Source organism: Electrophorus electricus, chromosome 4 (genome assembly GCF_041902795.1).
Source record: "Electrophorus electricus isolate QZ-2024a chromosome 4, ASM4190279v1, whole genome shotgun sequence".
Classification (NCBI taxonomy): domain Eukaryota; kingdom Metazoa; phylum Chordata; class Actinopteri; order Gymnotiformes; family Gymnotidae; genus Electrophorus; species Electrophorus electricus.
In genome coordinates, this window is record NC_137500.1 from 29923713 (window position 1) to 29941604 (window position 17892).

The 17892-nt window shown below is 40.7% G+C and overlaps 2 protein-coding genes across 2 annotated transcripts; one reads left to right on the forward strand and one right to left on the reverse strand.

The window, feature by feature from the left end:
• Nucleotides 1-1926: 1926 nt before the first annotated feature.
• mfsd6b (major facilitator superfamily domain containing 6b) lies at nt 1927-10884 on the forward strand. Its single transcript, XM_027016457.3, has 7 exons — nt 1927-2213; nt 2878-4459; nt 7066-7163; nt 7829-7990; nt 8305-8400; nt 8516-8793; nt 9744-10884. The coding sequence occupies exons 2-7, from the start codon at nt 2880-2882 to the stop codon at nt 9990-9992; spliced, it is 2463 nt and encodes an 820-aa protein (XP_026872258.2). The 5' UTR covers nt 1927-2213; nt 2878-2879; the 3' UTR covers nt 9993-10884.
• Nucleotides 10885-11084: 200 nt separating this feature from the next.
• Nucleotides 11085-17596, reverse strand: nemp2 (nuclear envelope integral membrane protein 2). Its single transcript, XM_027016465.3, has 9 exons — nt 17156-17596; nt 16581-16687; nt 16054-16285; nt 15436-15508; nt 15124-15217; nt 14737-14851; nt 13123-13348; nt 12245-12445; nt 11085-11946 (listed from the first exon to the last, which is right to left on the reverse strand). Exons 1-9 carry the CDS (start codon nt 17241-17243, stop codon nt 11637-11639), a joined length of 1446 nt encoding a protein of 481 aa, XP_026872266.2. The 5' UTR covers nt 17244-17596; the 3' UTR covers nt 11085-11636.
• Between the last annotated feature and the right edge of the window lie 296 nt (nt 17597-17892).

A 17892-nucleotide genomic window follows, 5' to 3' on the forward strand; every position in this document is an offset into this window, starting at 1 on the left:
ACGTTGTCAAGCAGGTCCTATTTAAGTGATTTCTTGATTGAGAACAGTTGTGGCTAGAGAAATTGAACTTAGCTTTCCAAAGATGTGATAAACCACAGTTAATTTATGTTTTAACAAGGGGGGGCAATCACTTTTTCAAACAGGGCCATGTAGGGTTGGATTTTTTTTTAATTTAAAAACTGCATTTTGTGTTCACTTGTGTTATCTGTCTAATATTTAAATTTGATTGATGATCTGAAACATTTAAGTGTGACAAACATGCAAAAAATAATAAGATATCAGGAAGGGGGCAGGAAGGAAACACTTTTTCACACCACTGTACTAATCACTGCATACCAGGAACACCCCATAAGACCTGACTTTTCACTTATTGCCTAATATATCCCTTGACATCTGCCATTGAATGGAGATATATATATATATATATATATATATATATATATATATATATAGAGAGAGAGAGAGAGAGAGAGGGAGAGAGGGGGGGGGGAATGTTGAAAGAATAAAATAATATTTTTATTTTAAACACACACTGCTGGAGACTATCACTTAAGAATGTTAAATAGGTGCTCTGGCTGTCAGACCTGGGCTTGAGTCCCAAGTAGAGTGCTTGCCTTCAGCCTTCGTTACACATGGTGTCAGAAGAAGGATGGTGGCGAGGCAGTTGTGTATGGAGGGACTTGTGGATGGTGTCATGCATAGGGATGCTCCCCGGAGTTGAAGGCACTGTGACGGAGACCATCACTTTCTGAAGGGGCGGATGGTGTGATGGAGACGTTCACTTAGGAAGGTTAAATGGGTGCTCTGGCTGCTTTGCTAGAGAGCTGGCTCATTTGTCCAGTGGTCAGAACTGATGTTTACCTCCTGTTGGCCCTTGGCTTGAGTCCTAGGTATGGTGGCTGCCTTCGGCCTTTGTTACACAAAACAAAATGTATTATACTGTAAAGTGAAGAAGACTGCAGCCATCTTCCTATGAGCTCAGTTAACATGCTGTATATGGAGTATAAGCATTATCTGGTGAAAAACACACGCACCAAAAAAAAACAAAACAATAGCAGCTTGTAGCTAGTTATGCATCTTTTAGTTCTTCCAATTTCAAAAATAAATAAATATACGGCTTTCAGAGAAAACATGACTGAACAAACAGTATATCCACTCACATATATAGGGATGCACATAAAATAAATAAATAAATAAAAATTTAAAACACAAGACATCCTTTGCCTCAATACTGTCACCTAGTGTGGAATTTATTGAAAAACTTACTCGACGAAATAGGAGAAATATTTAGAATATTTACAAAATAGCTTTCATTATGTAATGTTTAAAAGAGTAGAATACTTAGACATTCTTGGTACTAGGGGCAAAAATTATTCTACAATCCATGACACCCTAATTATTATTAATAGTTTTGAAAATGTCAGTATTTTATTTTGGCCTGTAGATGGCGGACTTATCTTCTGTTACTGTATTTTCATTAGGCTATTGTCGCTGTGTGCGCAGATGAAAACCCTACGACATAAACACAAAAATGACCCACAAAAGGAGTTAAACTTAGTGACACCCCCAGGTTCTATCTCTGATAAATAAATGCGACCTATGAGTGCTTGGCTTATTAAATAAGTAATCAGAATACTATCCATAGTCATTTTCACGAGAAAATTTGGTAACTATTTCTTATTTGTACAGGATCTTTTCCCCCACCATAATTTCTAGAAAGCCGGTTATAAATTATATATAAAATAGATCAGGCTCACAATTATTCTACCACAAGAGAGATAAATGTGTCTCCCGCCAAATTGATCAGAACAAAACCTTTCCTTTAGTTTCTCTGAAAGGTGGTATATTGCTCTTCATCAATCTCTTTCCGAGTTTACCACAAACAAGCCCACCCCATCTCCAGTCTGCTGCACAAATCGCCAGCGACGCAGGTGGAAGATTGACGTCAGTTCAAACGAGTGGTTAAGAGTGCGCTGTCAGCTGCGCTGTAAAAATGCTACCAGCGGTCCAAAACATCTAAATTGCATGTAGCATACTAAGCAGTTGACTTTAAGTACTTATGCCAAGCTAAACCAGTTATTCTTAGTATGTATAGATTACTGGAGAATGGACGCCAAATGATAGATCAAAAAATATATAATTTGTCTTATCAGCAGAGATCTTCCTTGTACGAAGCGAGTCAGTAAAACAGCAAACTTTGAGAAATCATTTTGGTAAGTTAGATGCTAATGCATGGCATGTATATTTTTTTATTATCCTGTTATTATTGTCGGTATCCCAGTGGTCATGGGTTGAATTTGTAGCTACTGTTTCCAGTGGTTTATGTCGATGGTATTTTGCCTTCAAATGATTTCATAATCGACAAATGTCTGGCAGTTTTAATATCTACAGCTGCGATTGAACACGAATTTTAAGAGTACTTCGGTTTATATTCAGTCAGTACATTTTACATTCGTTACTTGCGTCGTTCTCTTATCCAGTAACGCCTTAGTCAAGTTCCAGCTGATGTTTGATGATGTACGTCGGTCTGCCGGTCTGTCGGAAACTGACCGGGTTCTTGACTGTTTACTAAAAGTATGGCTATTTAAGGGCAATATTAAACGTATTTCCAGTATAGTTTACAAAATGATGTTAAACATTTCTTAGAGAAATATTTGGCTTCAATAGCAAAAATTAATAATACTATAAGTGTAGTGTAGTAAAATCCCTTAATACAAATAATAATAATAAAAAAACACAATATCAGGTGTTTTTAGTTCCATATTAGGAACTTGAAGAGTTGTAAGTAATGATACTAATAAGTTTATTTTAACTGTGACTTCACATGCAAAAATGTTGACCTAACAACAAAAATAATAAAGTTTTTCTGCCTCTCAGAGATGGCAAGTGATCGCATAGCCATTCTGTCAGAGGATGAGGAGGAGCAGAAGAGGAGATATGTACTGGCAGAACCATTCAATACTCTGTCTCTGGGGCAAGCAGGAAACAGCACTCCCCCCAGCGACCCCCTGCCCCCTGCCTCCTCCGAGACTCCACCCCCACAGTCCTCTCAGTCCACGGACTGCCTGGAGCGAATATGCCTAAGGATCAATAGGCGCCTCTTAATCTCAAAGGTCTTCTACTTCTTCTTCTATGCCGCATACGGGTCCTTGCAACCACTTCTGGCTGTGTACTACAAGCAATTGGGCATGTCTCCCAGCCAGAGCGGCCTGCTGGTTGGCATCCGCTACTTCATCGAGTTCTGCAGCGCACCCTTCTGGGGAGTTGTGGCCGACCGCTTTAATAAGGGCAAGGCAGTCCTGCTCTTCTCTGTGTTCTGCTGGGTGGTGTTCAACTGCGGCATTGGCTTTGTGAAGCCGGCAGCCATGACCTGCGTAGAGAACAAACCATACATTACTCCATCAGCAAACACTACACAGCTTGGCCCATCTAGAAACCTAACCAGGAAACGCAGATATTTGATTGGGGATTTGTTTTTGCTGCCCCAGCCAATTCAGGGTCTGTCTGGGGCTTATGACATCCACAGGAGGTATGTAAGAAGTGAAAATGGAAGTGTCATGGGTACAAATTATGCAAACACTAACATTACATATGGTGGCAGCACCGCGCGGCCTATCAGTTCAATGAGAGAATCCACCTCTGCCACCTCCACTTCAGCTACCTCCACCACCACCACTTCAACGACCTCCTCTACCTCTCTGTCCTCCACTACCAGGTCTGAAATGTTCACCACCGTTTACAACAAAAAACAGGTAGACGCCATCTTCCTCGTGATTCTACTGGTCATCATCATTGGGGAGTTCTTCAGCGCTCCAGCAGTGACCATTGTGGACACGGTGACCTTGCAGTACCTGGGCACACACCGCGACCGCTATGGCCTCCAGAGGATGTGGGGCTCTCTGGGCTGGGGCATTGCCATGCTGTTGGTGGGCATCTCCATTGACCACACGCACATCACCCTCACCATCGAAGGGTCCGGGTGTGACTCTCCAGACTACAAAAACTACCAGATCGCTTTCATCGTTTTTGGGGTGCTAATGACCCTGGCCCTCATCGTCTCTATGCAGTTCCATTTCGATGGCAGGGACCAGCAGCCAGGGGTCAAGACAGCCAATGGGCAGGTGAAGCCAGAGGAGGTAGAAATTCCCCACGTGGTCCAGAACGTGGCCGAGTCCAGCTTGGAGGAAGCCCCGGTGTGCCCGGAACCACGCCCTGGCCCGACGTTCCCCTACAGGGACCTGATCCGGCTGCTGTGTGGGATCCATTATGGCTCTGTGCTCTTCGTGGCCTGGTTCATGGGCTTCGGTTACGGCTTCGTGTTCACCTTCCTCTACTGGCACCTGGAAGACCTGAAGGGGACCACCACGCTGTTTGGAGTCTGCGCTGTGCTCAGCCATGTCTCAGAGCTCACTGCCTACTTCATCAGTCACAAGCTCATTGAGCTGGTTGGGCACATCAGGTAGGGTGTTCCTTCTCTGGAGCAGAGGAGCATTGAGTTTATGAGCATTGAGTTTTAAGGTTTCAAGGTTTCAGCGTTCAGGTCTGATTTTTCTGTTCATTATGTTTCTATTTCTGATCTTTGATTCTTTGAATATTTAACAGCTAAAAAACTATGCAAACAAACCTTTTCAGTTTTGACAAGGACCATAGTCCTATACAGCAAATTCTCTAATTGTGTAAATTCTCTAGCTCTCTAATTAAAGGAAGGAAATAGAGTTTGGCGTGAGCATTACACCTCATCTGTTTGTAGGCCTGGGATGGCTGATTTGTCATTGGTCCTGTGCATGTTGCTCCTGAAGCATCTTACATGAACAGTGGTAAAACAATTAAACAAAAGTTACTCCATTTTACAGCTGTAAAATGCATGCCCCATGCATGCGTTAACTAGTGCAAGGAAGCTGTGTACAACCTCCACCATTTTCTTGTTCCTTTTTGTGATATCTCAGCATAGTAAGATGATAAGCAGATTGTGTTTTGAAAGTCATCTTCAGCTCACCATGAGAGTGTCACCTCATCCTGTTATGTCTTCATAAGAAATTTTGCATCTGCTAATGCATGAGCCTCTCTCTGCATGTGCATGCGTGCGTGCGTGTGTGCATGCGTGCGTGTGTGCATGCGTGCGTGTGTGCATGTGTGCGTGTGCATGCATGCAAGTGTGCATGTGCGAGTGTGTGTGTGTGTGTGTGCACTATTGATAAAAATTACAAATAATAAGTTCAGCTCTGTTTCTTTCAGATATGGTTCCTGTATTAAGGATTCATATGTTAAGCAGACAAGTGCAAAGGTTTGCCTCCCTGTGCTTGCAGTGCTTTGGGAGTGGAGGAAAGCCTTTGCTGCCTACTGGTTTGTTGACTTTAGCACAAAATGGACACCACTGGCTGCCTTCTGATGGGTGTTTACCAGCTGAACAAAAAATGGCCCAGGCAAACAATGCCATGACCAAACAAAGTGAAGAGCGTGTGTTCAGAGTGCATTCTGAAACTAGTATATCCTCCATCTGCTCTGTGGCATTTCTCAAGTGAGTGTGTTTGCCCAAGCACCCTGCACTCTGGCAGAAGGGGCCAACTGCCACGAGCGAGACAGACTTCTCTTTCTGTGTATTGGTTCATCATGTAATGTCTGCTATTTAGAGCTTATTTGAGGTGGGTTTTAATGTACTTTTTTTTTTTTGGACTGGGCCATATGTTCTGATGATGCAGAAAGCACAAGCTCTGTTTTTGTAATAAATCAATCTCGACATACAAATATCACAAGATATTAGCTTTATTAGAGTGAAAAGGCCGCGATATTAGGGTTATCATGCATTTTGATGACTATTCTTTGTTTAGTGCTAATCTTTCAGTAAGGTTGTTTTAACTGTGGTGATTACTAAGGGTTTTTATTTAACCTTATGCAGCATTACCAATCATCTGGACGACAATATGTGAACATTTTTGCCGCAAGTTAAACTCTGTGAACCATTGCATTTTACTTTAACATGGGAGATTCATTATTCAAATGCAAAAATATTGCTGTATTTCAAATATAGCTTCAATTTGCAATATCCATGCTGACATTGAGCATCACTGTTGTAGTGGGAAGGTAAGGGTCATTTTGGCCACATTTAGCTCTCCTTCCTGAAGCTGGTGGCCTGATTCAGTCCTGCCTGCCGAGTGACCCATGAGACTGTAACTCAATCCTCCCATCAGTTCAGCACACTTTATCTGTGCATTCAGCCATTGATCTAGCAGGCTTCCCAATCTTATAGATCACTTCAGAAGCAAACCTCCTGTGTTAAAAAAGGACCAGGCCAAGGCCACATGTAGCAGAAAGTGGATTATCCTGATGTGCATGCATATCTCTGGTGCTTGTCACATTGACACTATAGTTGCATGCTGTATGAGAGGTCATGTGACACTATTAGCAGAGCAAGATGTCTAAGGAACTTTTGATAACTTCATTATTGTTATAACTAATGCATCAAAGTAACTTACAAATGTATCATAGATTGACATTGTCATGGGTATTTATAGTTCTCTGTGTATAATATTTATTAGTAGTTTTTTAATATTTTGGGGAATGTGTGTGTGTGTGTGTGTGTGTGTGTGTGTGTGTGTGTGTGTGTGTGTGTGTTAATACATTTTTATTGCTGTATCAAGGAACTCTGTCTATGGTCTCCTTTAAAACTACTTATAGATGTCAGAAATAGAGCTGTGCAGAGCTGATACAGAGGTTGAAGAGAAACAGGTGTGTGTTAGTACAGACTCAGCAGTTGCCCTGTACATGTTAGCTGGGTCCTGTGCTCTATGAATCGCAGTCCCTCCCTAAGAGAGTGTGACTCATTGTGTTATAGAGAAAGAACATGACATCATCACTGCCCAACTGCACTGTGTCTGAATCTGACAATATCACTGTGAGAAGAAATGGGCTTAGTTTCATTAGCTGCACCCTATATGACAGTTCTCTCTTGACTACCATTGTGTTCTTTTTTCACAGGACCACAAAGAGAGACAGGAAGAGTTGTATTTATTTCATGGTTACTGTGTCCTCATGCCCTCTCGTCTCATTCCTTTTCACACCCTGCAGAGTACTGTACATCGGCCTGGCATGCAACACCGCCCGGTACTTGTACATCTCATACCTGCAGAATGCTTGGGTCGTTCTACCCATGGAAGTCCTTCAAGGTGAATGATTTGAGGCGTGTCCCCTGGTTCTATTAGGACCTCTGTTGACATAACAATCAGGAAGTTGAGGCCTGGCTGCAGATCTAAATTCAACAAAGGCATCAGTGGTGTGACTCTGAGTCTCACATCTCATTTGACTAATTTTAGTCATTACACCCCTCAGTACACGTTTGTCAGTAATGCTACTATTACATTCCACTGCAGCAGCTTTTCCAGTCTGTCAGGCCTGTGGGATAACCAACCCATAATGGAGCTTAAGTTAAGCCCAAGTTGTTTGGTTGCTTGGCTTCCATTGTCTTCAAAAATATGTTGAAACCAGCAGGTGTGTCTGGATCTCATATCCAAGGTCTTGGGGCCTTCCCTGTTCATCAAGAGCTGACAGAGACAAATGAGTCTGTGACCTAAAATGTCCTCTCAGTCCCCATTCAATAAAAATCTCCCTCTTCAAACTCAATTCATGACACTAACACATGACACTGTGGAAAATCTGTGGATTTTATATTTTTGTATTTAAAAAATAAATACACACACACACACACCAAAAAAAATCCAACATTTGTATTTTTACAGTATATATCTGTCTAAAGTCGCTTTACTGTACACCTCTATGTAAGAACAGCTTGTGACCTAATGGATTATATGCTTTGACGTTTCCTGTCTTGCAGGTTTGACACACGCATCAGTATGGGCAGGGTGCATCTCGTACCTGAGTGCAGCGGTTCCTCCAGCGCTTCGTACATCGGCACAGGGCATACTGCAAGGCCTGCACCTGGGCCTAGGGCGGGGCTGTGGAGCCATGGTGGGAGGGGTCTTCGTGAACTGCTTTGGTATGGCATGAAAAAGCAAACACGCCACCCCTGAGTCAGACAGAAAGGACATTTAGAAAAAAATGCGAAGAGTGTTGTCATTTTGAGAGAATGCTGCCTGTTGAATACGTTTTTATGGTAATTGTTAATGATACTAAACTTTAAAAGTCACTTATAAAATAACAATTTGTAATGTAATTGACTTTAAAAGCACCATTTAGGCATAAATTATGAAAAATCATGCATAAATTAAAAGAAAATATAAAATACAATGGTTTTATATGGAAACATTCATGGTTTCTTTTCGTTTCTTTTTTCACTGTTTTCCTGTGAAGGTGCTGCTGAAACTTTCAGGGGCTTAGGGATGGCTTCCCTCGTCATTCTGCTCATCTTTGCCCTTATTCAGAGTCTTATTGGCCAGAATGATAGAAGTATGTGCCCTGTGACTGGGTTTTTTAATCTTATTCTTTACCGGATTTTAACAATACAAAATGACACTCAGTTCACAAAAGCACACACCAGTGTAACTGGCGAGATCACCCACAGGACAATCGATGCTGGCTGAGAACATTCCAGTGCCTTCCAGTCCTGTGCCCATCGCTACTATCAGCTTAGCGCAGAACCAGGAGGAATCCGTGCCGAGGACGGAAACTAAGGCCCCTGCACAGAAGACTGGGTATCAGGAACAACAGGAGGATGTGAGCAGGCCTGGTTGGGTGGTGTCCACTTCCCCCTGGGTCAGCATTGCCTTTGCCCTCTACCAGATCAGAGATATTGTGGCCAAGACAAAGGACAACCCCACCGCAGGAGAAGAGACCACACAGGTAGGCTGGTGCCCACAGAAATAGGAGCAGTGCACCTGAAGCAGAGGTAGCCATCGAGACATTTCAGAATTTCTTTTGTACAGAAATTCCAGTGCGATGTTTCTACTATTTTTCTGTCTCCAATATGCATATTTTTTACTTGGCCGATATGAACTCATTAACTGTGGCTGTTATATGTTCTGTTTGTTAGTCAGTTTTGAGAAATATGGGCTTGAATTTTCAACTTTTTTCTTTTTATGTTCATGCTTTCTCTGTGCTCAGAAGATAGGTGAGAAATCCCTCCCTTTTTGAATTTCTTCAGCACTGCAAATATAATTAAAAATGACAGTATATCAACATAAAACTAAAAATGTTAGAATATCTTCACTAAAACAGCATGTTATATTGATTTTGTTGGAGACACTTTAATAAGGAGTCTCTTAACCTGAGTACATTCAGTGTTGCTCTGCATATGATTCATTTTCTCACTTGAAATTTTTTATTGTTTCAAAGTGTTTGACTCAGAGAGTTTTGTCTGTGTAAATTTGTGTTGTGTCCAGAACCAAAATCAAAATGATCATCACTTAAAATGTGGTCCACTAATTAAATTATTTGTATACAAAGATGTGTAGTGTAGAATAGCATGACATAAATGTTGGTCACAAAAGTGGTTGCATCACTTATTCACATCATAATCCCAACAGTTCCACATTTAAGTGTATAATACAATACTTATAATTTAACACAGACTTCAAGCCAAAAGTACAACCAGCCGAGTACGGTACTTTTATAACAGAGTATTGCCATTTATCATTATTTATATATTATATATTATTATTTCATAATTAATTATTATATCATTATTTATATGGCAAATTCAAAGCCTAGCACTACACCCTATTCATTTGTGCATGGCTATTACAATGGGGTGAAGAGATTTTCTGATTTTCTGACATCTCCTGTGCTTGTAGGTGAGCTGTGAACAGGAGTCCACAGCGACATCTTGTGGGGAGTCCTCATCACATTCCAGTGAGTCTACCAGCCCACAAGTGCAGTCTTCTGCATCGGAGGATCTTGATCAGCCTGTTTCTGAGCCCACTGTGGACCCTGGCAGTTTGGCTGAAGACCCACCTCTCCCAAATGAGCAGACTGTAGAAACCACAGATCAATCACAAGAGTGTCCTATACCACTATCCCAAAATAACCCCTTTAAAAAATGAACTCTCAGATTGAGGGTCAAATCTATTTGTCCATAATGGAAATGGATTTATAATATAAACACTGGATACAGTATGAAGTTATGAACTTTTGGATCAAAGAAGTAATGCCAGGTTTATCTGTGCAAGGGCTTGGGTGTTTATGCTTTGCACTGCCAATGGTTTTATAGCACTAGCCCCTTAACTGTAACCTCGTCTGGAGTGCTCAAGTCCCAAAGTGCAGCTTGGAACACACTGTGATTTGAGCCTGTATTTGCTGTAACAGAAGAGTGAGGCTCAGAGCACACCAACCCAGCACACACCTGCATTCTGCTGGTGGTAGATATCTTTAGAATGTTCATTAAAATAACTGACAAGTCATATTAACCAGCCTGAACAGGGAGGACAGTTCCTGCAGTAATACACAAGTACAGATAGTCTGTCCAGTATTTGGGCTCTTTGAGCATATTTTTAGCAAATGTAAGATCAGTGTGCTCTGGATTAGACCCTTGCTTCACTCAATAGTGAAATCTATAAGATGAGTGGCCCCCTGATCCCAGTTACTTCAACTGTGTAGTGCAGCTCTGACTTGACTTACAGATTGACTCCTTAGTACTGTTTCTTGGCTTTAACAAAGGAGAAGACAAACTCCTGTACAATGACTGCTCACTAATTATATTCTCTGGTAATGTTTTTGATGAGGTGCCCATAATATTCATTATATATAATCATATTTTAAGGATGGTTATAGCAGAATTTCAGGAGCAGACTCCAAAACTGTTTCACAGTATAAAAACCAGTATGGTATGACCTGAGTTTATACATGCTCATGAAGGTTCTGTGCATACTGAAACTACACACATCCATCTTGAATGTATAACACAAATGCTCCAATAAAATGTAGTGGTTTCAGGTAGAGGCAATGCAGTTTTCCATTATAAACTGTAAATCAACTATGTAAATATGATTGGGCAGTGCATGCCCATACAAGATGAACTATTAAATTTCAAAAAGTCAACAGTTACCACACTAACAAACAGCAAACAAACCTTAAACATTTCATTCCTGTTTTTAGAGAGTTTAACATATAATGTAACAAGAATAATTCACTTCATATGACATCAAAAATTAGATTCATTTATTTATAACATTTAAAAAGTGAACATTTAAAAGCATAAAAAATATATAAAAGTATCTACTCAAAAACGTTTTAAAATGGATATGTATGGCTTTACATCAAATGTGACATGACGTGGACTATAGCACGTTAAGGATAGCAGGCAGTTTCAGTCCACTCCCATTTGATTGGAGTCTGGGCGATTATTCCACAACCAAACACTGGAGGGCAGTATTTGCCTGAATACCAAAAACAGGCTCATGATTCTGATATACCTGAGAGTACATTAAACATGCCATTCAGAGCCAGTGTTAATATTTATACAAAACAGCAGTATACTCAGTGCTAAATATAAATAACGCCTCAGGCCAAGACTGAGAACTCAAGCTCAAAAATGTTGCTGAAAAGCCAACATCCCAGAGTATTTCAGTGTAAATGATTTTAAAATAGGTGCAGAAAAACACCCGCTAGATATACAGTACTGAGGATACTATATCTGTGTTTCTGAGAGCTACACTCTTCAATCAGTGATGGAGACCACCTGCTTTCCATCAGAAAGGATCATCGTCGTTGTCTGTGAAGGGTGACTCTAGCAGTGGAGTAAAGGAGACAAGAGGGTTGGGGCAGGTGGGTGGGGCAGAACTCGGTAGGGCAGGGGTGAGGTGGGAGGGGACAAGTCTTGCTTGGTTGTGTGAGTATGAATCAAGTTCATCTTTGCTGAGGTCCTCAGAGGTGGGTGTCATCTGGCCTGAGTCCAGGAGCCCGTTGTCAGCCCACTCTGTTCCAGGCCTGTAGCACTGCTCGTGGTTCTGTTGCTCCAATGTGCTAATGTGAGAACCACCATGCAGGAATGTGGCAAACCTAGGGAAGGTAGGGATGATTGGTAGCTGCTTCAGAGGTCACCTTTTCCTTTTACAATGCAGTGTCAGAATCAAGACCTCTGGAATCTGACCTCAAAGGGCAAGTCCAGTTTTGTGAGCAATCAAAGTTCAAAGTCAAAGTTCAAGTCATCATCAATGGAGTCTAATTCCAGTCACAAAACATGACCCAACTCTGGATTCTTTGAATAGCCAATCGTACAACAAGTCACAAGTCATTACTCCAATTCTAGAACTTAAGATTTAAGAATTTTTGAATTTTTAAAAGCACAACACATTACCTTTGTGGTGAGTGGAGTTTTAGAACAGTTTCCCATGCAGGGAAGCCAGGTTTGGTGCAGTGCTTCCTGAGTTCTTCCAGGGAAGCCTTAGTGTGTCTCTCACCCTGCTGACGGTACTCGTCCTCTGTCAGCAGCCTGCGTCTGGAGGGGCTCCTCCTCCGGAAGAGGCCCAGAAGACAGCACAGCAGCCAGCACATGTGTCTGAGGATATTAACACATTTGGTTATTGGACAGGTGATTAGGGTTATGTTAAAAACCGAAGATAGCTGAAATTAGTTTAAATTAACTAAATTAGACTAAAATTAAAACGTCTTTATTTAGAAAATCATTTTAGTGTCATGTCATTGTTAATTACATTTCTGTTAAATCTACTTTTATTTATATTTTAAAGGTTTAAAAGAGGAGAGGTGCCCAGTCTCAGGGACAGTATGCATTTTTTGCTCTTTTCCTGCGTTCAGCACACATCTGCTAAGTACTCTGCTTTCTACACATACTCCAGGTTTTCTCCATCTAGCCCAAGTAAACTGCAGCTGCCTCCATTCTTACTAAAAGGCCTCTACTCACCTATGCCCCTTTCTGCTAAACACCCTGCCCATACTTAGAATACTAGAAAGCACTTGTGAGTATGCTATCAGGTTTCAACCTGTAGAGGAAAAAAAGAAGATAAAGGTTTTGGATTTTTTCCCTTACACAGAAGCTTGTTGTTCTAAACCCTTAATTACATGAATGAGGCATGTTGGGAACCGCAATAAAACAATACCACGGATTGGCTAGTGGTACACAAGGGCTGTTTTGACAATTTCTGCAAAGTCAATGGGCTCATTTTATCCAGTTTCAGGACGTTCTTACAGTATGACAAAAGGCCATAGCCCCATCACCTCCATGTCCCGAGCAGGATGGCATACACCAGAGGCAGGACTTTAATGATCAGTAGCAAAGTCAGACATGACCAAGATGCAGGTGCGTAGGTGACTCCGAGCCACACCATCATCAATGCCCCAGCCTGCAGAGCCCAGGTCATCAGGTTCAGCGTGCTCCTGCTGGTGATGGGCCCAAGTCTGTAGCACAGAGCAAAACTGACAAAGCCAGAGATCAGCAGGTAGCCTGCGGGGAAAAAGAGGGTGCATGTAAGGTCAGGTCAGCTCATAGCCTTTACCTATTACAGGTTTAACTGCCCTGGGTACTGTATGTCAATCAAAATAGGGTGATTTATTAGGGTGTGCACATCAATTTTTTTTCTTAAGGCACATCTACAGTTGGAGTGCTGACGTGCACACCAGAGGTTTGTGTAATGTTGCTATAGCAACATATAGCAACATCCTAACATTCCCAGCCTAACCCGTATCATCAATCTGCTTTGGGCATCAACCTTTAACCTTTTCATGTGTGACGGGACAGGGTGCTGCTCTGTGAACGTGTGTCTCCAGTGCAGTATGAATGAAGAAGAAATCAGTGGTGTGACAGCACTGCTCTGTTTCCCCCTTAATCCTACAATGCATGTGTAATGTCAGATAGTGGATATTTTGCCTGACAGATTATGCAGACTTAGCATGGACAATATCTAAAAGATGTCGAAATTTACAGAATGACACACCAACAATTTAATCTGGGTAAATGTGTCTTCTAAATAATGCTATGTAATAACTAAATCAGCAAATTTACAACCTAAAATCAGCAAACGCATATATAAAATTCAGAGATGCATACGACTCTCAGAGACCATTTGATGGGTAACATTGGCAAGTGTTGGATTATTGATTATTAAAATAACTGGAATCTAAATTGAAGAATCTTCAAACAAATCCAGTGGATTACTCTTATAGTGGCACTGCTCACACGCAGGACACTGAAATAAATTTTATCTGAGGGTGTCATTTCTGTTTAGACATATTTTAAATGGCAAGATTCTCACTTACCTGAGCACTCTGAATTAATCATTACTAATAAAGCTTAAAGCTTTAATGTGTCCTCGTTATGTCAAGTACAGAAGACTGTGGAAAGAGTGTTTTATATGGGGTGCGGTGAAACACCTTTTCGTCCTGGACTAGTTCACCTACTTCTTCACCTCAATCTTACAACTGAAACTGCTGGCTGATCCCTATGTATCCACATGTAATACTGGAATAGTGGCCTTAGTTCTGTGCATGTTTTGGGAGTGACCCATGCGCAACAGGTTCTGCACAGGCACTAGTGTGTGATCCCATAGGCTCTGATCCCATTACTTCTCCTGCCTTCTTCCTTTAGAATAAGCTTTCCCTATAGCAGTCGGTCTTACTCTACACAGTCATTCTTCCTGCACTTACAGCAGCATACACACCCAAACCATGACACACGTGGTACACTACTGACCTACTGTTAATGAATACACTGTCTATTGTTGCCTATAAAGATCATCTGTCAAGCTACAGGAAGTAGGCGAAATGTGAAATTGATGTGTATGGTGTGCATATATGTATATAATACACACGCACAAATTTTAAAGTATCACATACCCAGGACTTCCTTCCAGTAGAGCCTTGTGATCTCATCCCAATCGTTTATCACCTTCTTGATACCCAGGTAGGACAGGCTGGAGCCAGCACCAAACAATACAAGATAAAGTCCTCTCTATAATTAGTGATAAGAGAAGAATGGATTTAACAAGATCTGAGTCCTACAATTGTAGCTACATAGTTAGATAAAACTTTCTTCTAAGTCTAATAATATATTTCACTTAACCATTACTGTTACTTTGCCACTACTGTTTTATGCAGAAGTTAGCTGACTGTAACATGACAAGTACTTGGTGCAGGACATGTCAGTCACAAACTCCTTTCTGATATTTCTGTAAAGCTGATCTGATAGGACTCTAATCAATGTTAAATATACACACTATTTACCTTTGGCACAAATCTTTTCAGGACCAAAAGCAGAAAGACTGAAATTGAAACTATTCCCAGAGAGATCCCTGAGATGTAGAAAAACAAAGAACTCCTAGAAGGAGAAAGGTGAAAACAGACTGATTAAAGCATCCAACTCAAACGTCACCTTCCATAGACAAACCACAGGTACCAAGAGAGTGTATTAATTAATGGCTTGATGAGGTTACGATTGGTCAACATCCTCAGGCTGAACAACTACTTTAAAAGACATCACTCCAAAACATGATCACAAAATCTAAATTGAAAAAGCAAAAGCCTCCTGCTGCTTACCTACATATGGTTCCAGCAAAAGAGAACAGCATGAGTCCACAGAGAAAGAGGAAAAAGCGCATCCTATTAAACCCTGAAATTTAAAAATAAATCAATATGAAATTCTTTCTTGATTGAATCACACAAAACTGGGTTAAGTGGTCTTTATGACTGTTGAAGGTTTCACACACTTTGCAGAACTTTGCAGTGGGATTAAAGATTCTTTCACTCAGGTGTTTCATTTTTGTCTTAACAAGACATTTTTCCATTAAACCTTAAATAGAACTTTATCCCTTTCAATTTCCAGGCAGGAAATTGAAGAACACTGTATATAATGAATTTAATTTGATTTCCTTTTCCTAAAGAACAAAGGTTAATCTCTTTCATATGTTTGAACTATTCTTATGAGACAGGTTGATCTGTACTTATACAGGGCAGGATCCGACCTCATCATTAGTGGGGCAAATTGCAAACAGGAAATATAAGAGTACTAAATATCAGGAAGCATGTGTGTGCGTGTGCGCACGCACGCACAAGCGCGCACGTGCGCACACACACACACACACAATAAAACAGAAGTGGCCAAAGAGCAAAAACTGGATCCTATCATGGTCTGATGCTAGAGATAGTCAAACTCACGCTGTTTTGTAACATGGAGTGTATACTCTGCGCTAGCCCTGGGAGACTTTGTCATGAAGAAAACATCCTCGTCTACAAGTGGAATGTCCAGGACCTTCTCTTTCTGTATCCTGGAGGGCCAATAGTGTTCCATCAGACATGTTAGTAGCGCTAGTAGATTTCCAGGATCATGACAATTTTTGTCCTCCACTGGGTACACAATAAAGACATCTTCGTCACTTCTCACACGGACCTATAAGTTAAAGACAAAGGTATCCACATGAAATCTATTTCGGTGTCAGGTATATGCAACATATGAAAAAAAGTATATAAATAACTTGTTAATCTAAGAAGGGCATTTGCAATTTTTTTTCCTGATGGAGGTCATAAGGGAAATTAAATAACTGTGTGGCAACACTACCCCTCTTCCAACAGCTACTACTAGTAATAACAGTAATGGTAGTACAACAGCAGCAAACGGTAACACTCCAAGAACGATTTGCTTGATAACAGAGAAACTGCCTGCTTGGTTAACAAAGCTCATTTACCTGGAAGGTGGACCAGTAGTCTATCAATTTGATTCCTGATCCACCATAACAAAAGCACCGACTGCCATAATATGTAGCGTCGTAGTCTCCCTTCACATGGGTACAGTCTGACGGAAAGAGAATCGAAAGTGTGGGTTGTACGAGCTAGCTATTTAGTTAATCATCCATGCGTTACGTTGCAGCTAGCATCTGTAACCAGCTATGGATAAGTTAACTAGCTAGCATAGCTAGTTGAATAGCAGAAACTTGGGTTAACGAACCTAGTAAACATCGTTTAGATTTACCCTCCTAGGTTAGATAACCGAATAACAATAGTTAGCACTAACTAGCTAACTAACGTAAGTAGGTACTAATCTAGGGCTAGAGGTGTATAGGTATCTGGGTACGTAAACTAGTTAGCTACTTTAGCTAAATAAACAATTTAACGTTAACTTAGCTGATACAGCTAACGCTAACTAGCCTAACCTAGCTGTTTCCGAACTAGATGTCTATGAGAGTTAGCTATCTTAGCTAAGCTAAGATAGATGGATAGCGAGCTAACCAGGGTAGCTAGTTACTAGGAAATGTCCATTTACCTGCATGGGAGAAACCTCCGTTTCCTTCAACGTGTGAAATGAAAATAATTAAAACTAAGAAAGATACAGTGACAACTACCTTCTTCATGATATCTAGCTAATATGTGAACTAGATAACCTCAGCAGCACTTAATGTTATATTTAGCTAGCTAGCTGATGGGTGTTGCTAACGGTACTTAGCATACGTTATCAGGCTTGCGAAGGTTCCGTTTCAAATTCAGTGCGCTGTGTTGTCGTAGACAAAACTAACAAAACGAGAGCGCTTGCCTTGCCATACTACCTAATAAATTATCAAGCAGGGTACCTATAGCTGATTTCAAACTACTCCACGAAATAACGCCTTCCAAAAAAGATTGTGTTTAACTTTGTAAACCGATGCATGTAGCGCCACGACGGTAAATTTAATGGTACAATCAACTAGTCTGGTCTCAAGCGAAAATGACCACAAAGTCTTTTTGTTGCTTGTTTAAAAATAAATAACTTTTCCACGTTCTCATGTAGATCATGCACACCAGCCGTGTTTACAGCAGCATCATTTTACATAACTTCATCTGAATATTTAAGAGAGTTTATATAACGAGAAAAGCATATACCTTTTAAATAAATGTATTTGGTGTATATAGTAGTACATTTAAGTAAATTTTCAAAATATATATTTCAGATATTTTAAATTAAAAAAAACCATTTTAATATTATCCTTCATATAAATTTCTGTTTTTCTTTTCATCTACTAGTTC